At 29.5% G+C, this 15,385-nt stretch overlaps 2 protein-coding genes across 2 annotated transcripts; both read right to left on the bottom strand.

Moving 5' to 3' along the window:
- Positions 1-10,175: 10,175 nt before the first annotated feature.
- On the bottom strand, positions 10,176-10,889 carry LOC148199232 (ubiquitin-ribosomal protein eS31 fusion protein-like). The gene has a single exon (XM_088112505.1). The coding sequence runs from the start codon at positions 10,781-10,783 to the stop codon at positions 10,316-10,318; it is 468 nt and encodes a 155-aa protein (XP_087968631.1). The 5' UTR covers positions 10,784-10,889; the 3' UTR covers positions 10,176-10,315.
- A 1,937-nt stretch (positions 10,890-12,826) lies between these two features.
- LOC148199231 (ubiquitin-ribosomal protein eS31 fusion protein-like) lies at positions 12,827-13,426 on the bottom strand. The gene has a single exon (XM_088112504.1). It carries the CDS (start codon positions 13,366-13,368, stop codon positions 12,901-12,903), a length of 468 nt encoding a protein of 155 aa, XP_087968630.1. The 5' UTR covers positions 13,369-13,426; the 3' UTR covers positions 12,827-12,900.
- Positions 13,427-15,385: the final 1,959 nt, after the last annotated feature.

Raw genomic sequence — 15,385 nt, 5'->3', positions numbered from 1 at the left:
TCACATATGAGTTTCAAAGAAAACAACTTAGAGAAAGATAGTGAGCATATAACATTCTTGATAGCAAAAATTCTTCTTCTTTTTCTCTTCAACAGTTCTCTTTATATAGACATCTTCGAAAAATATATGTTACTCAAAGCTTTGACTTTCTTTTAGGTATATAGCCTTTATGATAGAGTCAGAAACTATGTCACTTCTTTGCAGAGCAACTCTGTCGTGTACAGGATGAGATAGACAAAAGGCTTGTATGAAACATTCTTTGAATATCTTTACGTGTCTAAATGTTCTTTTGATTATGAGCAGGCTTTTAAATAAAGTTAATAATATGCACATAAAAATATAACACAATGCAACGTACAAAAAGTACTTTAACATACATGCATTCAAACTATTAGATGACCTAAGCATTTAATGCGTTAGACAACTTAAGTGTTTAAGTGTGATGTTTGGTATAATCGTTTGATGCAGGTATGTTTTAAGTAACTTGTAAAATCGTTTACTAATGTAGCGTTAGCAAAACTTTTGTTCAGACTCTATGGCGATTAGACACTCTGTTAGGAGCTTTATAATGTTTAGCGCTTTTTATGTATATGTTAGTCACTCTTGTGATATCAAACGTTCTCATATTGTTTAGCCATTTTTAAAGGTAGGGTTTGTAAGACCTGAGCAAATATGAGTTTTAGAAATAAAGTTATATTCAGACTTGAGTATTTATTTTTTTCTTTTAAGAGTTTACATGTTTAACAAGGTGTTGTGTAGCTCACTTGGTGAGAGTTCTTGAATGGACTAAGTGATCTTGTGGTTACATCTTTGTTAGAACATAAATGTTATGTGATTTCTTGTGAGAGTTCTTGAATGGACTAAGTGATCTTGTGGTTACATCTTTGTTAGAACATAAATGTTACGTGATTTCTTTGATTTTATTTTAATAAAGTGCTACACGTGTTTTAATATGTTTGTTAGATTGTGGTGTGTGTTGTCACAATTGTGATGTGTTGGCTTGTTAGTAGATATATTGTATAGGATTAAATGGTGGTGGGTTCAATTCCTAGGGAGAAAGCTTAAGGGAAACCTTAATATTTTATTTGTATTTTTTCTTAGGGTTAAAAGTTTTTTTTCCTTTAATAATTGATGCATAAACTAAATAAGGAATGTAGGAAGGAAAAACATGCAAATTAAATAATAAAAAATGAAATATGGTTAGAGAATAATGTGAATACTAGAAGATAAATTTAAATTTAAAAACCAGTTGGGATATGATATGAGATATGATTTAGGTGGTTTTCAAGGCTTTGGAAACAAATTTTTAAACCAGGAGATAGGCTGAAAAATAAAACAAAAAGGGAGTTCTTTGAAACCCTAAACTTAACGTGAGAAAAAAAAGAAAGGGTCATTTCTATAAGGAGAAGGAAGGAGGCTACATGTGGGTGAGGAGGAAACCTGCATGGATTGAAAGAGGGAGAAGGGATTAGATTTATTCTTTTTTAGTGTGTAGATAAAGTTCTAGTATTGACTAAGGTATGAGGAAGTTTACCTTATTTTTATTGTACGTTGTATGTGAGTATGTTCTTGGTTGTCTTGAATGGTATGGGATTTGCATGAGAATGTGGTGTATACTATGATGGTTAAGGGTTTTTCCTATGATAATAGGGTTCCATTAAGGATTGTGTTAATTGCATGTGTGTGATGATTGAGTGTATGAGATATATGCAGGTGGAAAGAGTGGCAAATGCAAGTATGTGTTGTATAGGATTGTATGATGATTATATGCAGTATATTTGATGTCAATGTGGGTAGTCTGCATAATGATGAGTTTTGGAATTTTCCTTTGGTAACATGTGAGTGTTTGGGTATGTTTCCATGTATCAGGCTTTAATGCATGAATGATGTGCCAAGTATGTTTCCAAGTGGTTTAGGAATGATGTAAGTGTGTTTTGAACACTTAACATTTGTCCATAATGAGTTTGGGTTCAGTAATAATCAATTATCGTATGTGATAATTGATACAAATAATCGATTATTTAGGATGATAATTGATTATCCTTTCATACATTGTATATATGGAAAATAGGTGTGCAAACCTCTCTAAAATAACCGATTATCATCATTGATAATCTATTATCCCAACGTATTTTTACTGGAAAAGTGCTTTTGCAGAATAATGGAGGAGGGACAAGCTTCAAGGGTTGCAGAACGTGATATTGAACAGGGAATATAGTTGTCTAATATAGTTGGGGTTAGATTGGACTATTATTTGACATTGAAGCATGGATTTGTAATTAAAGGCACTAAGGTGTATGATTGACCAATGAGCATGAGAGGTGAAGGACATATGTCTGCTTGTTGTACCTAGTAAATCCTAATTTGGACTATCTATGGTGCGATACGAGTTAGGGCTCACTTTGGCCTTGTGCGCGAAAAGGAAGTGGTGTTCGAGTGTTGAACCTTCTTTGTATGGGAGGAATGATGTTTTGCCTAGTCTTCGACTTGTTGCTGAGTATAGGGCCCAGACGTGTCGACATTTTAAATCTATAAGTTTCAGTGGTTTTCTCGTTGAGCGAGCAAATTTGGTCGCTAGATGAGTGTGTTGTCAGGCACTTCTAGCTGAACAAGCATATCTGGTGACTAAGCGAGTGGGCTTTCGCTGAGTAAGTAGATCTGGTGGTTGGGCAAAAATATCAAAATTTGATTAGATTTCCATATATCTCATACGATGTTTTTAATGTGTGTGATTATGTGAATGTTAAATCAATGGTTGATTTATAATATGATTTGCGAATGGTTGGTACTAATCCAAGGAAGATTGGTGGTGATTAAAGTAGTGTATGTATTGATGTAGGGACTCGTGTATTGGGAATTATCCTGTCACTTTTAATAATCATCCAACCTGAAGTAGAGAATGATGCAATATGTTATGAATAGTAGCAGGAGGTCCTTAGTCTAGTGGTTGTTTCTTGACTATAAATGTTTAACGGATTAACCCAGGAGTATGATATCTTAGGTGATCGAGTTATTTGACCATACATATGTGTTAAACCCTTAGAGTCTGATATCAATACATGTATTTGGATAATCAAGTCTAAAGTCAATATTTGTATGCAAGATCTGTTTGATTTACTCATGTTTAATTGTTATTTTTTATAAATAAATTGTATGTACATTTTTTTATAAAATTAGCTTGTCTTTTATATGTGTTTGTGTTTTGTTTGTTTTCTTATTTACCATGAACACCTTAAGTGTACCAAGAGATGAAAAATTATGTATAAAATAAATATTAAGTTATTGTGATAGGGCTAAAACTTAAAGCAAGACGTTTTAGCTTTTTTATATATTTACTTTTTTTTTACAAACTATTACATTACACTTTAGTTTCAAGTGTAATGGCACTTCACTACACTACTACAGTGTCTTCTATATAATTTTGATATTAGTCTTATATTTAGATAATTATAATAACTTTTTATATATTTTTTAAAATAACAATTATATTTTATTATATTTTCTTTAATATATATATATATATATATATTTATATATTTTAAATTAACAGTTCTATTTTCTTCTATTTTATTTAATATATAATAGTGTTAAAACTATTAAAAAATGAATGTTAAACTGACTGAAATATGTATTGGTTTAACCTGAATTTTGTTTTCTTTTAACTAGTAATCTTCGCCTCTTTTGTTCTGTTTGAGAACATTTATTTTACAGTTCATCGAATAAAGATATTAAAGATGAATTCCCAAAACATTCATTCCAAGAAGAATGAGTTTTACTCATTATGTTATAATTAAAAAGAAAGAACAAGAAAAAAATGTATAATAAACACAATTGTCTTGTTAGAAACAAAAACAAATTTGTCGTTTGAAAAAAAAAATAAAAATAAAATATAAGTCAAGTGTCATCATAAGATTTATTTTTGTAATTTAACAGTCCATTTTTTTAGAATTAGACGTCACATTATTGCTAAAATGGAAGAGGATTTGTTCTCCTTATACACTCTATGCTAAAAAATCTATTAATAAGACTATGTTAACTCTGTAACAAAGATGCTTGTTATTAAAGTCTAAGAATTGAAAAATAGTCACTAAAGTTATATTTGAAATTAAAATTTATTTTATTTTAAATTTTAATATATTTTAATTTCTAAATTTATTTATATATATAATAAATCAAAATAATATTGGTATTAATATCATTTAAGTTAAAACAACAGAAAGTAATAATATTTATATAATAAACTTAAATCTATAATGTTTAGATACTCAATCAAAAACACTTTAATTTGTGTTTGATTTTTTTTATACTGTTGTAATCTTTGACTTTTTATACTTTTGCAATATAATATTGTACGGTTTGAGATAAATTCTTATTCTAAAAAGTGAATATACTCGAATTCAAATGATATATGAAAATAGTTTATATATTATAAAAAATTTCACATAATATTATTTTTCAGAATCGTAACATTTTTTCCCATCACTCTTGCACTTAAAAAAAATCATAAGATCAGACCAGTCGTGACCTCTCAACATTTATGTGTGCATTATATTTTATAAGCAAATGTTTAGGAACATCATATTTATTAAGTATAGAATATTCCCTTTTTGACAACATTTTCATAATGTCAAAAGTCCCTAACAAATTGCGTTACACCTTAATTAATTTAATATCAAACACATGACAAAACAACGGAGAAAATGTAATAAAAATCAAAGAAGAGTTATACATAACTTATGAATTTAAAAATCCAAAAGGGCATAAATTAATTGTATTTTTCTCCAATTGAAGTAAATTTTAATATCAAACACATGAAAAAAACAATGGAGAAAATGTAATTAAAAACTAAAAAAGAGTTATAAATAATTTATTTTATGTCAGTTTATTTCCACACTATATATATGACCAATGAGAAAGAAAAGTGAGAAAGTTTGGTACGAGACAATTTTTAATGGTAAATAATTAATTTTAAAATAGGTACTATTTAAATAATAATCTTCAAATAAATACTTCTTTTAACGATTTTAATGTATGTACAATGTAATATCTATTGTTCATTAATATATTAATTTGTCTTGAGAGGGATACTTATTGAACGTTTTTCTTTTATTTCATCTTTAATGATTTTAATACATGTATAGTGTATTATCTGGTCGACCTTTAATCTGACATCAATTTAAAGCCTGAATTAAATTTGAGGTTGTTTCAAACATTTAATCTTATAAAGTGGGGGTGTTTGTAACTTTAATGTGATTTAAATGCAAGAAAATGTTTGCATGAAGATTTGAGGTTGCCGTGTTCTATATAATGGTGAGAATGAAGCATTTAGCAATGCACATCTCAAATATCTCAAATGGCCTCCATTTTTAAACTTCTCTCCTTCATTTTCTTCCTTGCTCTTCTATTTGCAGGTAACAACACTTCATTTTCTTTTTATATCTTTTATTACCATTATTCTTTTTTCAGAATTTAGTCTTCTTAATTCTACTTTGGAACAACTTTTTTAATAATTTTTTTACGATCACTTACGTGGTAACTTGTGATTAATCGGTTTTAAATACACGATCCAATAAAATAATGACACATAATCTATCTATTGTCAAAAAATTGTTAAAAAATTTGTTAAAATGATTCTATTTTTGGCTAAGTAGTTTCTGTGGACAATAATTTTTCAATTATCATTTTCATGCTTTATCATTTTCTAAAAATTATCATTATTGTCAGTTTTAAGTCGAGACTAATTCGTTTTAATTATTTAATTCAAAATAAGCATTTTGTTATAAATTTAGACTGTACAATTTATCATTCTATTGATTTTATTCTATTCAAGATTTTTTCTTGCTTGACCATATTTTTTCTTTTTTAATTTTATGAATATTAAATATATAATTAATTATTGTCATGTCAGTAGTACAACTCCAATATATAAGTTTCTTCATATATAGAAATTTGTAGTTTTTTTCCTTACATTAAATATATAATTAATTATTGTCATGTCAGTAGTACATCTCCAATATATAAGTTTCTTCATGTATAGAAATTTGTAGTTTTTTTCCTTACCATATCACATGCATATTTAATCCATTTCCGATAAAAAAGTTATTTCATAAATCGAAAAACGTATTTGTTTATATTCCTATTACACTCATTATTATTATTACTAAACAACTTGTACTCAATCTTATTTTAGAATAAGAAATTAAAAAAAATAAGCAAGTCACAAGCTTTTGTTATTTTTATTAACACAACGTAATAAACTTTATTTTAAGCACATTACATTACTCCTATATTATACATGTTAAACATCTCTCACCAAATATGTTTTTATAACAATACATAATTTATGATATACGATTTCTTTACTAATGGTAAAGTATATAGGGTAATCTGAAAGCCTAAACAATAAAATTTACAATTCAAACAGTAAAATGTTTAAATAATCTTATTCTTGTTAATAAAAAATTTACTTAATTAATAATTTAAAATATATATGATTGAAAATTCAAATGTACGGTATATAAATGAAAAAATAGAACACTGTATAAAGTAAAAGACTGATTATTTCATCACTTTAAGATTTTAGATAGAGAATCTTATACGATTGAGCTCATATCTCATTGGTGTGTATCTCTCCGGTTAATCTTTCCAACCCGACAGTAAAAAGATAAAACGAATTTCAGGTTCTAAACTTAATTTAAAGTAATGTGTTCACTCAAATTTGTGTGATTCATCAAATACTATAAGATGAAATGAGTTTGAAAACCTGAAGAATGCATGCATGCATATATATGATAAGAAGATTAAACTGATTGGTTGCAGGCAATGATGCATCAAACTGTGTGAGTGGGATAGAATCAAAAACAGGAAACTGGGCACACGGCATGAATGAGAGGAAAGTGATGATTATTAACAGATGTCCGTGTGCAGTGTCAGAAGTGAAGCTCAACTGCACTGGTTTTCAAACCTACAAAACTGAAGATCCATCAATTTTCAACAAGATTTCTGATAATGTCTGTCTTCTTAAAGATGGTTCATCCATTTCTACTGATGAACATGTCGACTTTCTCTATGCATGGGATCCTCCCTTTCCATTTCAACCTATCTCCTTCAAACAATCATGCAATTAGAATAACCTTTTTTTTACACCCAATATCACAACCACTCTCATGGATATATATAGTCATTCCATATACACTGTAAAAGTTCATTGGATATTAGCGAAACTCTTTAAATTATCATCATTATTTACCTTTCTTTTCCCTCATTTTATCATACCCTACTCATACAAGTTTAACCCCTGAAAACTGCAAATTATAGTTTTGCTAGTATTTGTACCTGTTATAATATCTATTTATTTTATTAATTTAAGTTTATAGAAGTATAATCACAATTTAATATAAAGTATATATAATTTTATAAAATTAAATCATGATAATATTTTAATTTTTTTCATAATGAGAATGCATTTAATTTTAAATAAATCATATATAATTATTTTAAACAATATATTATGATTGAGTTAGTCAAAATAAAAATTTAAATTAAATTTTAAATAAATCATTAGTTAGACTGTGTAGAAAAATATAAAATAAGTTTTCTAAAAATAAAAAGATAAATGATGTGTAAAATTGAGTAAACTTAGTAAAATTACAAAAGGTTAAACGATGTACAAATGTAAAAAGGTAAAATTTCTAAAACTACAAATTATAGACTGTCCAAAAATAATAAAAGTATAAAAGATTAAATGGTACAAAAATAATAATATAAATAAAAGACTGTGTAAAATTATAAAGGATAAACCATGCAACAAATATAATTATAAAGAATAAACCATGCAACAAATGTAATTATAAAGAATAAACCATGCAACAAATGTAAATAAAGGATAAACTGAGCAACAAATGTAAAGAGTAAATTCTAAAAATATAAAGAATATATTATGCAAAAAGAATGCAAAGCTTTTTTCACTTTAATTTTTTTATGGGTTTTTTTTGTGAGTGACACGTCGTAAAAGTTTGTTTTTGTGCTCTCTCAACTTGCAAATACTAAGAAGAACCAAGTATTACACCATCATATTTAAGTATTACACAAACAACCAAATATTTTAAAGGAGTTATTAATTTTAATATTATACAAATACTAACGCTATACTTAAATTAATTATAAAATATTTCATTGTGACCAGTCTCTTCAACATAGATTAATATAAAACAGTGTTCACAAAATTTAAATATTGAACACAACAAAAAGTTCAAATTAAAATAATAGAGTTTTAAATCACTTTTCTATTATTATTAATTTTAAGAAAAGAACAAAATTATCATATTAAAATTATAATTGCCCTCAAATATAGTAATATTTTTGTTCATATATTTCAATAGACTTTATCAAGGACTCCTAATGATATTATTAGATATCATATATTGTAAGTACGCTTTAATTAAATTATATAAAAGGAATTTCAGTGTCAAAATAAAATATTTCAATTTAAATTAGAATCATGGATTTTAAATAAAATAATATAATATGTGCAATTTAAGCAATACACCTAAATGTCTGATAAGAGAAAGATATCCAGAAAATGAGTTTTATTTATTCATTAACCAAAAAGAGAATACATCATATATATTTGTATTACAAAAGAATGTCACTAGGTAAAAACAGAACCGTTAAAACGGTTATGACGAGAACTCTATATGAAGAGTCAAACTGCAACCATTCTCCAACTTGACACTTCATAGCAGAGCGTACAAAACAACACTTCCATAATTTCACACGACTAAAACCTAGGTAGCACTTTAGTTAAAGTATCTGCTGGGTTGTCATTAGTAGCAATCTTCATTATGACACCTTAATCAATCAGGTCTCTAATGAAATCGCAGTATTACACCATAGTCTAACTTCGAATTCTTAAAAAAACTATTCAGGTATTATTAGTCATTATAACCCTGTCATTTCAGAACAACTCAATTGTTTTACACTACATTCTTAAAGAACGACGACGAAAATTCGAAAATATCTGCCCTTATAACCTACAACGTTCGACCTCAAAACCCAAGACACGATTCTCCATCATTTAAGTTTCGAATCAACCAATGGGAATTAGAAAAAAAAAATAGATGATTGCTAAAGTTCAATCAGTGTCCCTATTAGGAGTGCCACTCAAACACATTTAAACACCATCCATTACCTTCAAGATAAATAGATAAAACAAATGTATACCTTCCCAATCATGAGGATAAAAAAACCCACACAACAAAACAATACCAACGACCATTCACAAAATTAACAGAGCATCAATTAAACAATCCAACCAACCCAACACAATCTCAAAACCAAATTCAAACCCTACAAAGTGATACAAACATACAAATAAGCACTAAAAAATCCATGTTTTTAGCATAACAAAAATAATAAGAAACAATTCATAGCAAACGAAGAATCAATTCAAAAAAAGTAGCAAAACTTCAAGCCAAATTAGTTAAATAAAATTTCACCAAATAAAATAGCAAACAAAAATTTACCAGGTTCAAGCCAAATTAACCATAACCAGACATTTAAAACTTTTTAACTTCTTCCAGCAGGGGCATAATATTTTGTTTTTAACTTCTTCCAACACACTCCGACACAATCTTCTACTTTGCATTACATCATCACCCTTCGGGTATCAAACGAATCAAACATAATATCAACAAAAAATAAGGTAAAACATATTAATTCCCTTAGTAATAGCAATACAAACACCAATAACGCCAGAGAAATACTCAACTATTGAAAAAATATCAAATTTTCACAGTAGTAACTGTATAATGTAAATGGAAGCAAAGGACCCACAGTAATGGCGAGGCAATTTGCTGTATAACAAACTACTTCTAAATATGCAAGAGTTTCAAAATGGAAAAAGCATAAATCAAAGTAAAACTTATGCATAAAGCTTACACTGAGTACAAATTATCAACGAAACCCACCAAAAAGCTTGCCTGGCATAAACAATTATCAATTTAAGAAAGCAACAGAATGTCAAGAATCAGCAGAATCAGATAACAGAAATAAAGTTCCATGAACACCTAAATCACAAATCAAACAATTCATCAAACATCCTAAAGGCATAAACAGGATTTTCCAATTTCAACCTACAACAACCATTTATTATACCACACTCCCGACATATCATAGAACAATAAACCACCATAGCAATTTGATACAAACTACTTAACAAAAATATGTATGCGAATAATAGGTAATCCAAATCGATAAAGTATTTGACAAAAATTTAATTAAAAACGTCGCATCACTAAACGAACAAAACACGAAATTAGGCATCCGCCTTCTGGTATACATAAGTGAGACCGCACTTGCCGCAGTAGTGGCGATCAAAATGGTTAGCCATGAAGGTTCCAGCACCGCACTCAGCGTTGGGGCACTCCTTGCGAAGCCTCTGCACCTTTCCGGAATCGTCAACCTTATAGAACTGCAAGACAGCGAGCTTCACCTTCTTGTGCTTGTGCTTGATCTTCTTAGGCTTGGTATAGGTCTTCTTCTTGCGCTTCTTGGCGCCACCGCGAAGACGGAGGACGAGGTGGAGAGTGGACTCTTTCTGGATGTTGTAGTCGGCGAGGGTGCGACCGTCCTCGAGCTGTTTTCCTGCGAAGATGAGACGTTGCTGATCTGGTGGGATGCCCTCCTTGTCCTGGATCTTGGCCTTGACATTGTCAATGGTGTCAGAAGACTCCACCTCAAGGGTGATTGTCTTCCCCGTAAGGGTTTTCACGAATATCTGCATTGCAGCTGCTAGGGTTTCCAAGGGTTTCTTGGAGAAAGAATGATCGGAGGGTTTAAATAGTCCTAGGAGCTCTGTTTCAGCTGAACTTCCCAACCCATTTAATCTTAAGCTTTTGAAGAAAAAACTCAGCTTTATTATATATATATATATAAATGCACACATAATATTAGTTTTGTTTTTATCCATGTAAGGGTATTCGGTTTTGAGAGTTAAAAATAATTTGTGATCAATTTTATAACAAGTAAACACCGATAAAAAAATTATTTTAATTTTTTTTATTAAATAGTTGTAAAGTTTGAAATATTTTAATCAAGATTTTGGCAATATTTTGGTATTCAAATAAAAAATAACATAAAAACAAATTAAGATAGTCATAGATTGTTCGTTCAATCTGTTAACAATTAATGGGGAAAAAATGATTGTATAATCAAGTTTAATTTAATTGTTAAATTTCCATAAACTAATTTGATGTCTACAAGGCATGTTTTCAACTGAATTAAATTTCTCGATTTTTAATTTCAAATAAATTTGAATCCATTATTATTTTCTTCTAATACTCTTAATTACTTTTTAATTACGAAAACTATTCTTTATTATTAACTGCTATAGATTTTAAATATATAAATAAAAATAAAAATATATTTCAGATATATTAGTTTGGGTTTCAACATAATATTTAACTTCCTTTTAAAAAAATTTAAGGGTGTACAATGGTAAATAGTTTTCTGCTTGTATTATTAAAAGATTCTACCAAAACTAACTAGTTTTGAGTTATTGATAAGTTACGATAAAATATATATAGAAATAATAACAAATATTCGCGATATAAGTATTAAAAATATAATTAATTACGCTTGAAAATACTGTATTATTTATTTACGATTAAATACAATATTTTTTATAAAAACTATACTATTGCAACATTATAGGCACATAGCTCATGGAACAGTCTTTAAACTCATTAACAAACTTAGACAACGTTTACACAGTGCCTCCCTCAAACAAATAAAAACTGCCTGAAAATAGACAGGCAAACTAAAATCAAACAGCCACACTTTGAAAACTTTGGCAGATAAATCAGAAAACAAAAAATTATCGCATACAAACCTAGTTTTCTAGGCAAACAGCTTAATTGCTAAAGTTCAATCAGTGTTCCTATTAGGAGAACCACACTAACACATTTAAACCCAAACAAAACAACACCAACAACAATCCGACCCAACAAAAAATCTCAATCAAATTCATAGCAAAGTGATACAAACATACAAGTAAGCACAAAAAAACACATGTTTTAGCATAACAAAAATAATAAGAAACTATTCATAGCAAACGAAGAATCAATTCAAGGCATTAAAATAAAATTTCACCAAATAAAAATAGCAAACAAAAATTTACCAGGTTCAAGCGAAATTAGTTAACCATAACCAGACATTTAAAAAGTTTTAACTTCTTCCAGCTGGGGCATAATATTTTGTTTATAATAGTAATTTAAACCTGCTCTTCCAACACAGTCCGACACAATCTTCTACATTTGCATTACATCACTCTTCGGGAAATCAAACGAATCAAACATAATATCACTAAAAAATAAGGTAAAACATATTACTTCTCTTGGTAATAGCACTAAGAACCAACGCCAACTATTGAAAAAATATCAAATTTTCACAAGTAGTAACTTTATAATGTAAATGGAAAAAGCATCAATCAAAGCAGAACTTATGCAGAAAGCTTACACTGGGTACAAATTATCAACGAAACCCACCAGAAGCTTGCCTGGCATCAACAATTATCAATTTAAGAAAGCAACAGAATGTCAAGAATCAGCAGAACCAGATATCAGAAATAAAGTTCCATGAACACCTAAATCACAACTCAAACAATTAATCAAACACCCTAAAGGCATAAACAGGATTTTCCAATATCAACCTACAACATCCATTTATTATACCACACTGCCGATATATCATAGAACAATAAACCACCATAGCAATTTGATACGAACTACTTCAATGGAATTAACAAAATATGTATGCGAATAATAGGTAATCCAAATCGATAAAGTATTTGATAAAAATTTAATTAAAAACGTCGCATCACTAAACGAACAAAACACGAAATTAGGCATCCGCCTTCTGGTATACATAAGTGAGACCGCACTTGCCGCAGTAGTGGCGATCAAAATGGTTAGCCATGAAGGTTCCAGCACCGCACTCAGCGTTGGGGCACTCCTTGCGGAGCCTCTGCACCTTTCCGGAATCGTCAACCTTATAGAACTGCAAGACAGCGAGCTTCACCTTCTTGTGCTTGTGCTTGATCTTCTTAGGCTTGGTATAGGTCTTCTTCTTGCGCTTCTTGGCGCCCCCGCGGAGACGGAGGACGAGGTGGAGAGTGGACTCTTTCTGGATGTTGTAGTCGGCGAGGGTGCGACCGTCCTCAAGCTGCTTTCCTGCGAAGATGAGACGCTGCTGATCTGGTGGGATGCCCTCCTTGTCCTGGATCTTGGCCTTGACATTATCAATGGTGTCAGAAGACTCCACCTCAAGGGTGATTGTCTTCCCCGTAAGGGTTTTCACGAATATCTGCATCGCTGCTGAGAGCTAGGGTTTCGACCCAGGGTTCGTGCTGAGGAAAAGAAAATTGAAGTTACGGAGGGTTTATATAGTCCAATGGGATAGGGCTTTTTTGTTAGGCTATTCTTGTGCCCAAAGCTTGCTGAACCCAGTCCGCATATCTAACTACATGTTATGTTTTTTATCTAGAGATATTTACATTTTTATTTCCCTTTTGTACGTTTACTTAAAAAGTTTTTTTTTTTTTTTTGTTTACATACTGATTTGGTCATAAATTTTTTCGTTTACATGTTGATTTCAATAACCAATTTAGAAATTCATAACATTTTGAAATTCGATTTAGAAAATTTATAAATGTGTTCAATACATGTTAATTAATGTTGAAAGACAATTAACTACATAGTGAATATATTGTATAATTTTAATTATGTGACAGAAAAACTAAAATGATATTATATCGATTAGTAATAACATGGTTAATATTTAGTATAATTACTCGCTTGTCCATATTAGTCTGTAAGTAATGAAACAAATTATTTTGAAAGAAAAAAAGTAAGACATAATAAGTTTCTTAGTTTTTCTAATTGATCATAGCTTCTCGTTAGTGTTGCGTATTCATCATGCCACTAACTTAGTTCTTTAAACATGACATGTCAGATAATGGATCATGACTCTGCACTCAGTCCCAACGAAGCAACAATGCATCTATAACCACAATGATCATCAATAAAGACATTAACAACATTGATAATATAAGGGTGACAAATAGGATAAAACTAGTCTAACATGAGTACTATCCTCTGTTGCACATATTTAGCCTTAGATTGTATTTGATTTTTTTGAGATGAAGTTTCATGGATGGAATACAAGGTGTCAATGTGCTTAAAATATGAGGGTTCACGCTTTGTAGACCTTTCAGTTTGATGAAGTTTACCCTTGTGTGCATCATTCGTTTTAAGTTTATGCAATGAAGGTACCATAAATGTCATAGAAAGACAAACAATTTCAAGTAACTTCTATTTAATGTCTACTTTTCTTCTAATGTCAACTTATTTGAAACATTTTTGCACCATATTAAGTTCACGTTGAATGCATAACTTTGGATGTGATTCATTTGATACAATATTTAAAAAGCTCATTTTAATCCACATGATATGAATATCAGCCAGAAAAATCATCCAAGGGTCATATCATGCTAATTCATAAGCACAATGCAAACCATATGTTCATTTTCGAACACATATCTCAGTACTCATCCAACCAATCTTTTATATTTGGGTCCTTTAAAAGCATCACTCACAAAATCAATATTTTTTTCAAATGACGCCTTTATCTAATTATTTTACAGGATTATGACATTCTAAATAGTATCCCTATACAAACAAATGTCTTTTATACTACTTCCCAATACTTTCTCCTGACTCCAATGAGCAAGCTCAACAATAATACAAATAACATGAAAAATATCATACAATATATAACAAAAAACAATTAAATAAAATAACTTTAAAACATACCTATTTGATGTTGTATTTCCTAAATACATAACTCGGTTTGTCCACGTCTTTAAAAAGTATGTCTTATATGGAATAATCCAAGTCAGATTCACATATTCAAAGATAAAGGTCATGAACTACAAGCATAATGAAGGCGATCAACATAGTCAGTAAACATTGACTTTTGTTCACGATCCATGACATTTTTCCATACTTCCATCATGACATTTCATGTCTCAACAGAATCCTCTAACATTTTGCACTTGACTTCCACAATTTTCAGAATGTAGAAGACATATGAGATTATAACATTCAAGTCATACAGTGTCAATGAAATTCATCAAAGTTAAGTCTCTATCATTAATAATGATATGTATACCACTCTTATATGTAAAAAAAAATCCTTTAAACCTTTCTAAAACCCAAGTGAGATTATTTTCCTATTTACTTGATAAGAATGAAAAGACCGCTAAGAAGGTCAACTTTATAGATGTCACTCCCAACTATCTTAAGCAATGACAATCGGTATTTGTTGG

Source organism: Vigna umbellata, chromosome 4 (genome assembly GCF_029865625.1).
Source record: "Vigna umbellata cultivar VRB3 chromosome 4, Vumbellata_1.0, whole genome shotgun sequence".
NCBI classification, from domain to species: domain Eukaryota; kingdom Viridiplantae; phylum Streptophyta; class Magnoliopsida; order Fabales; family Fabaceae; genus Vigna; species Vigna umbellata.
Note: the sequence above shows the minus strand (reverse complement) of the source record. Positions and strands in the feature narration are given on the sequence as shown.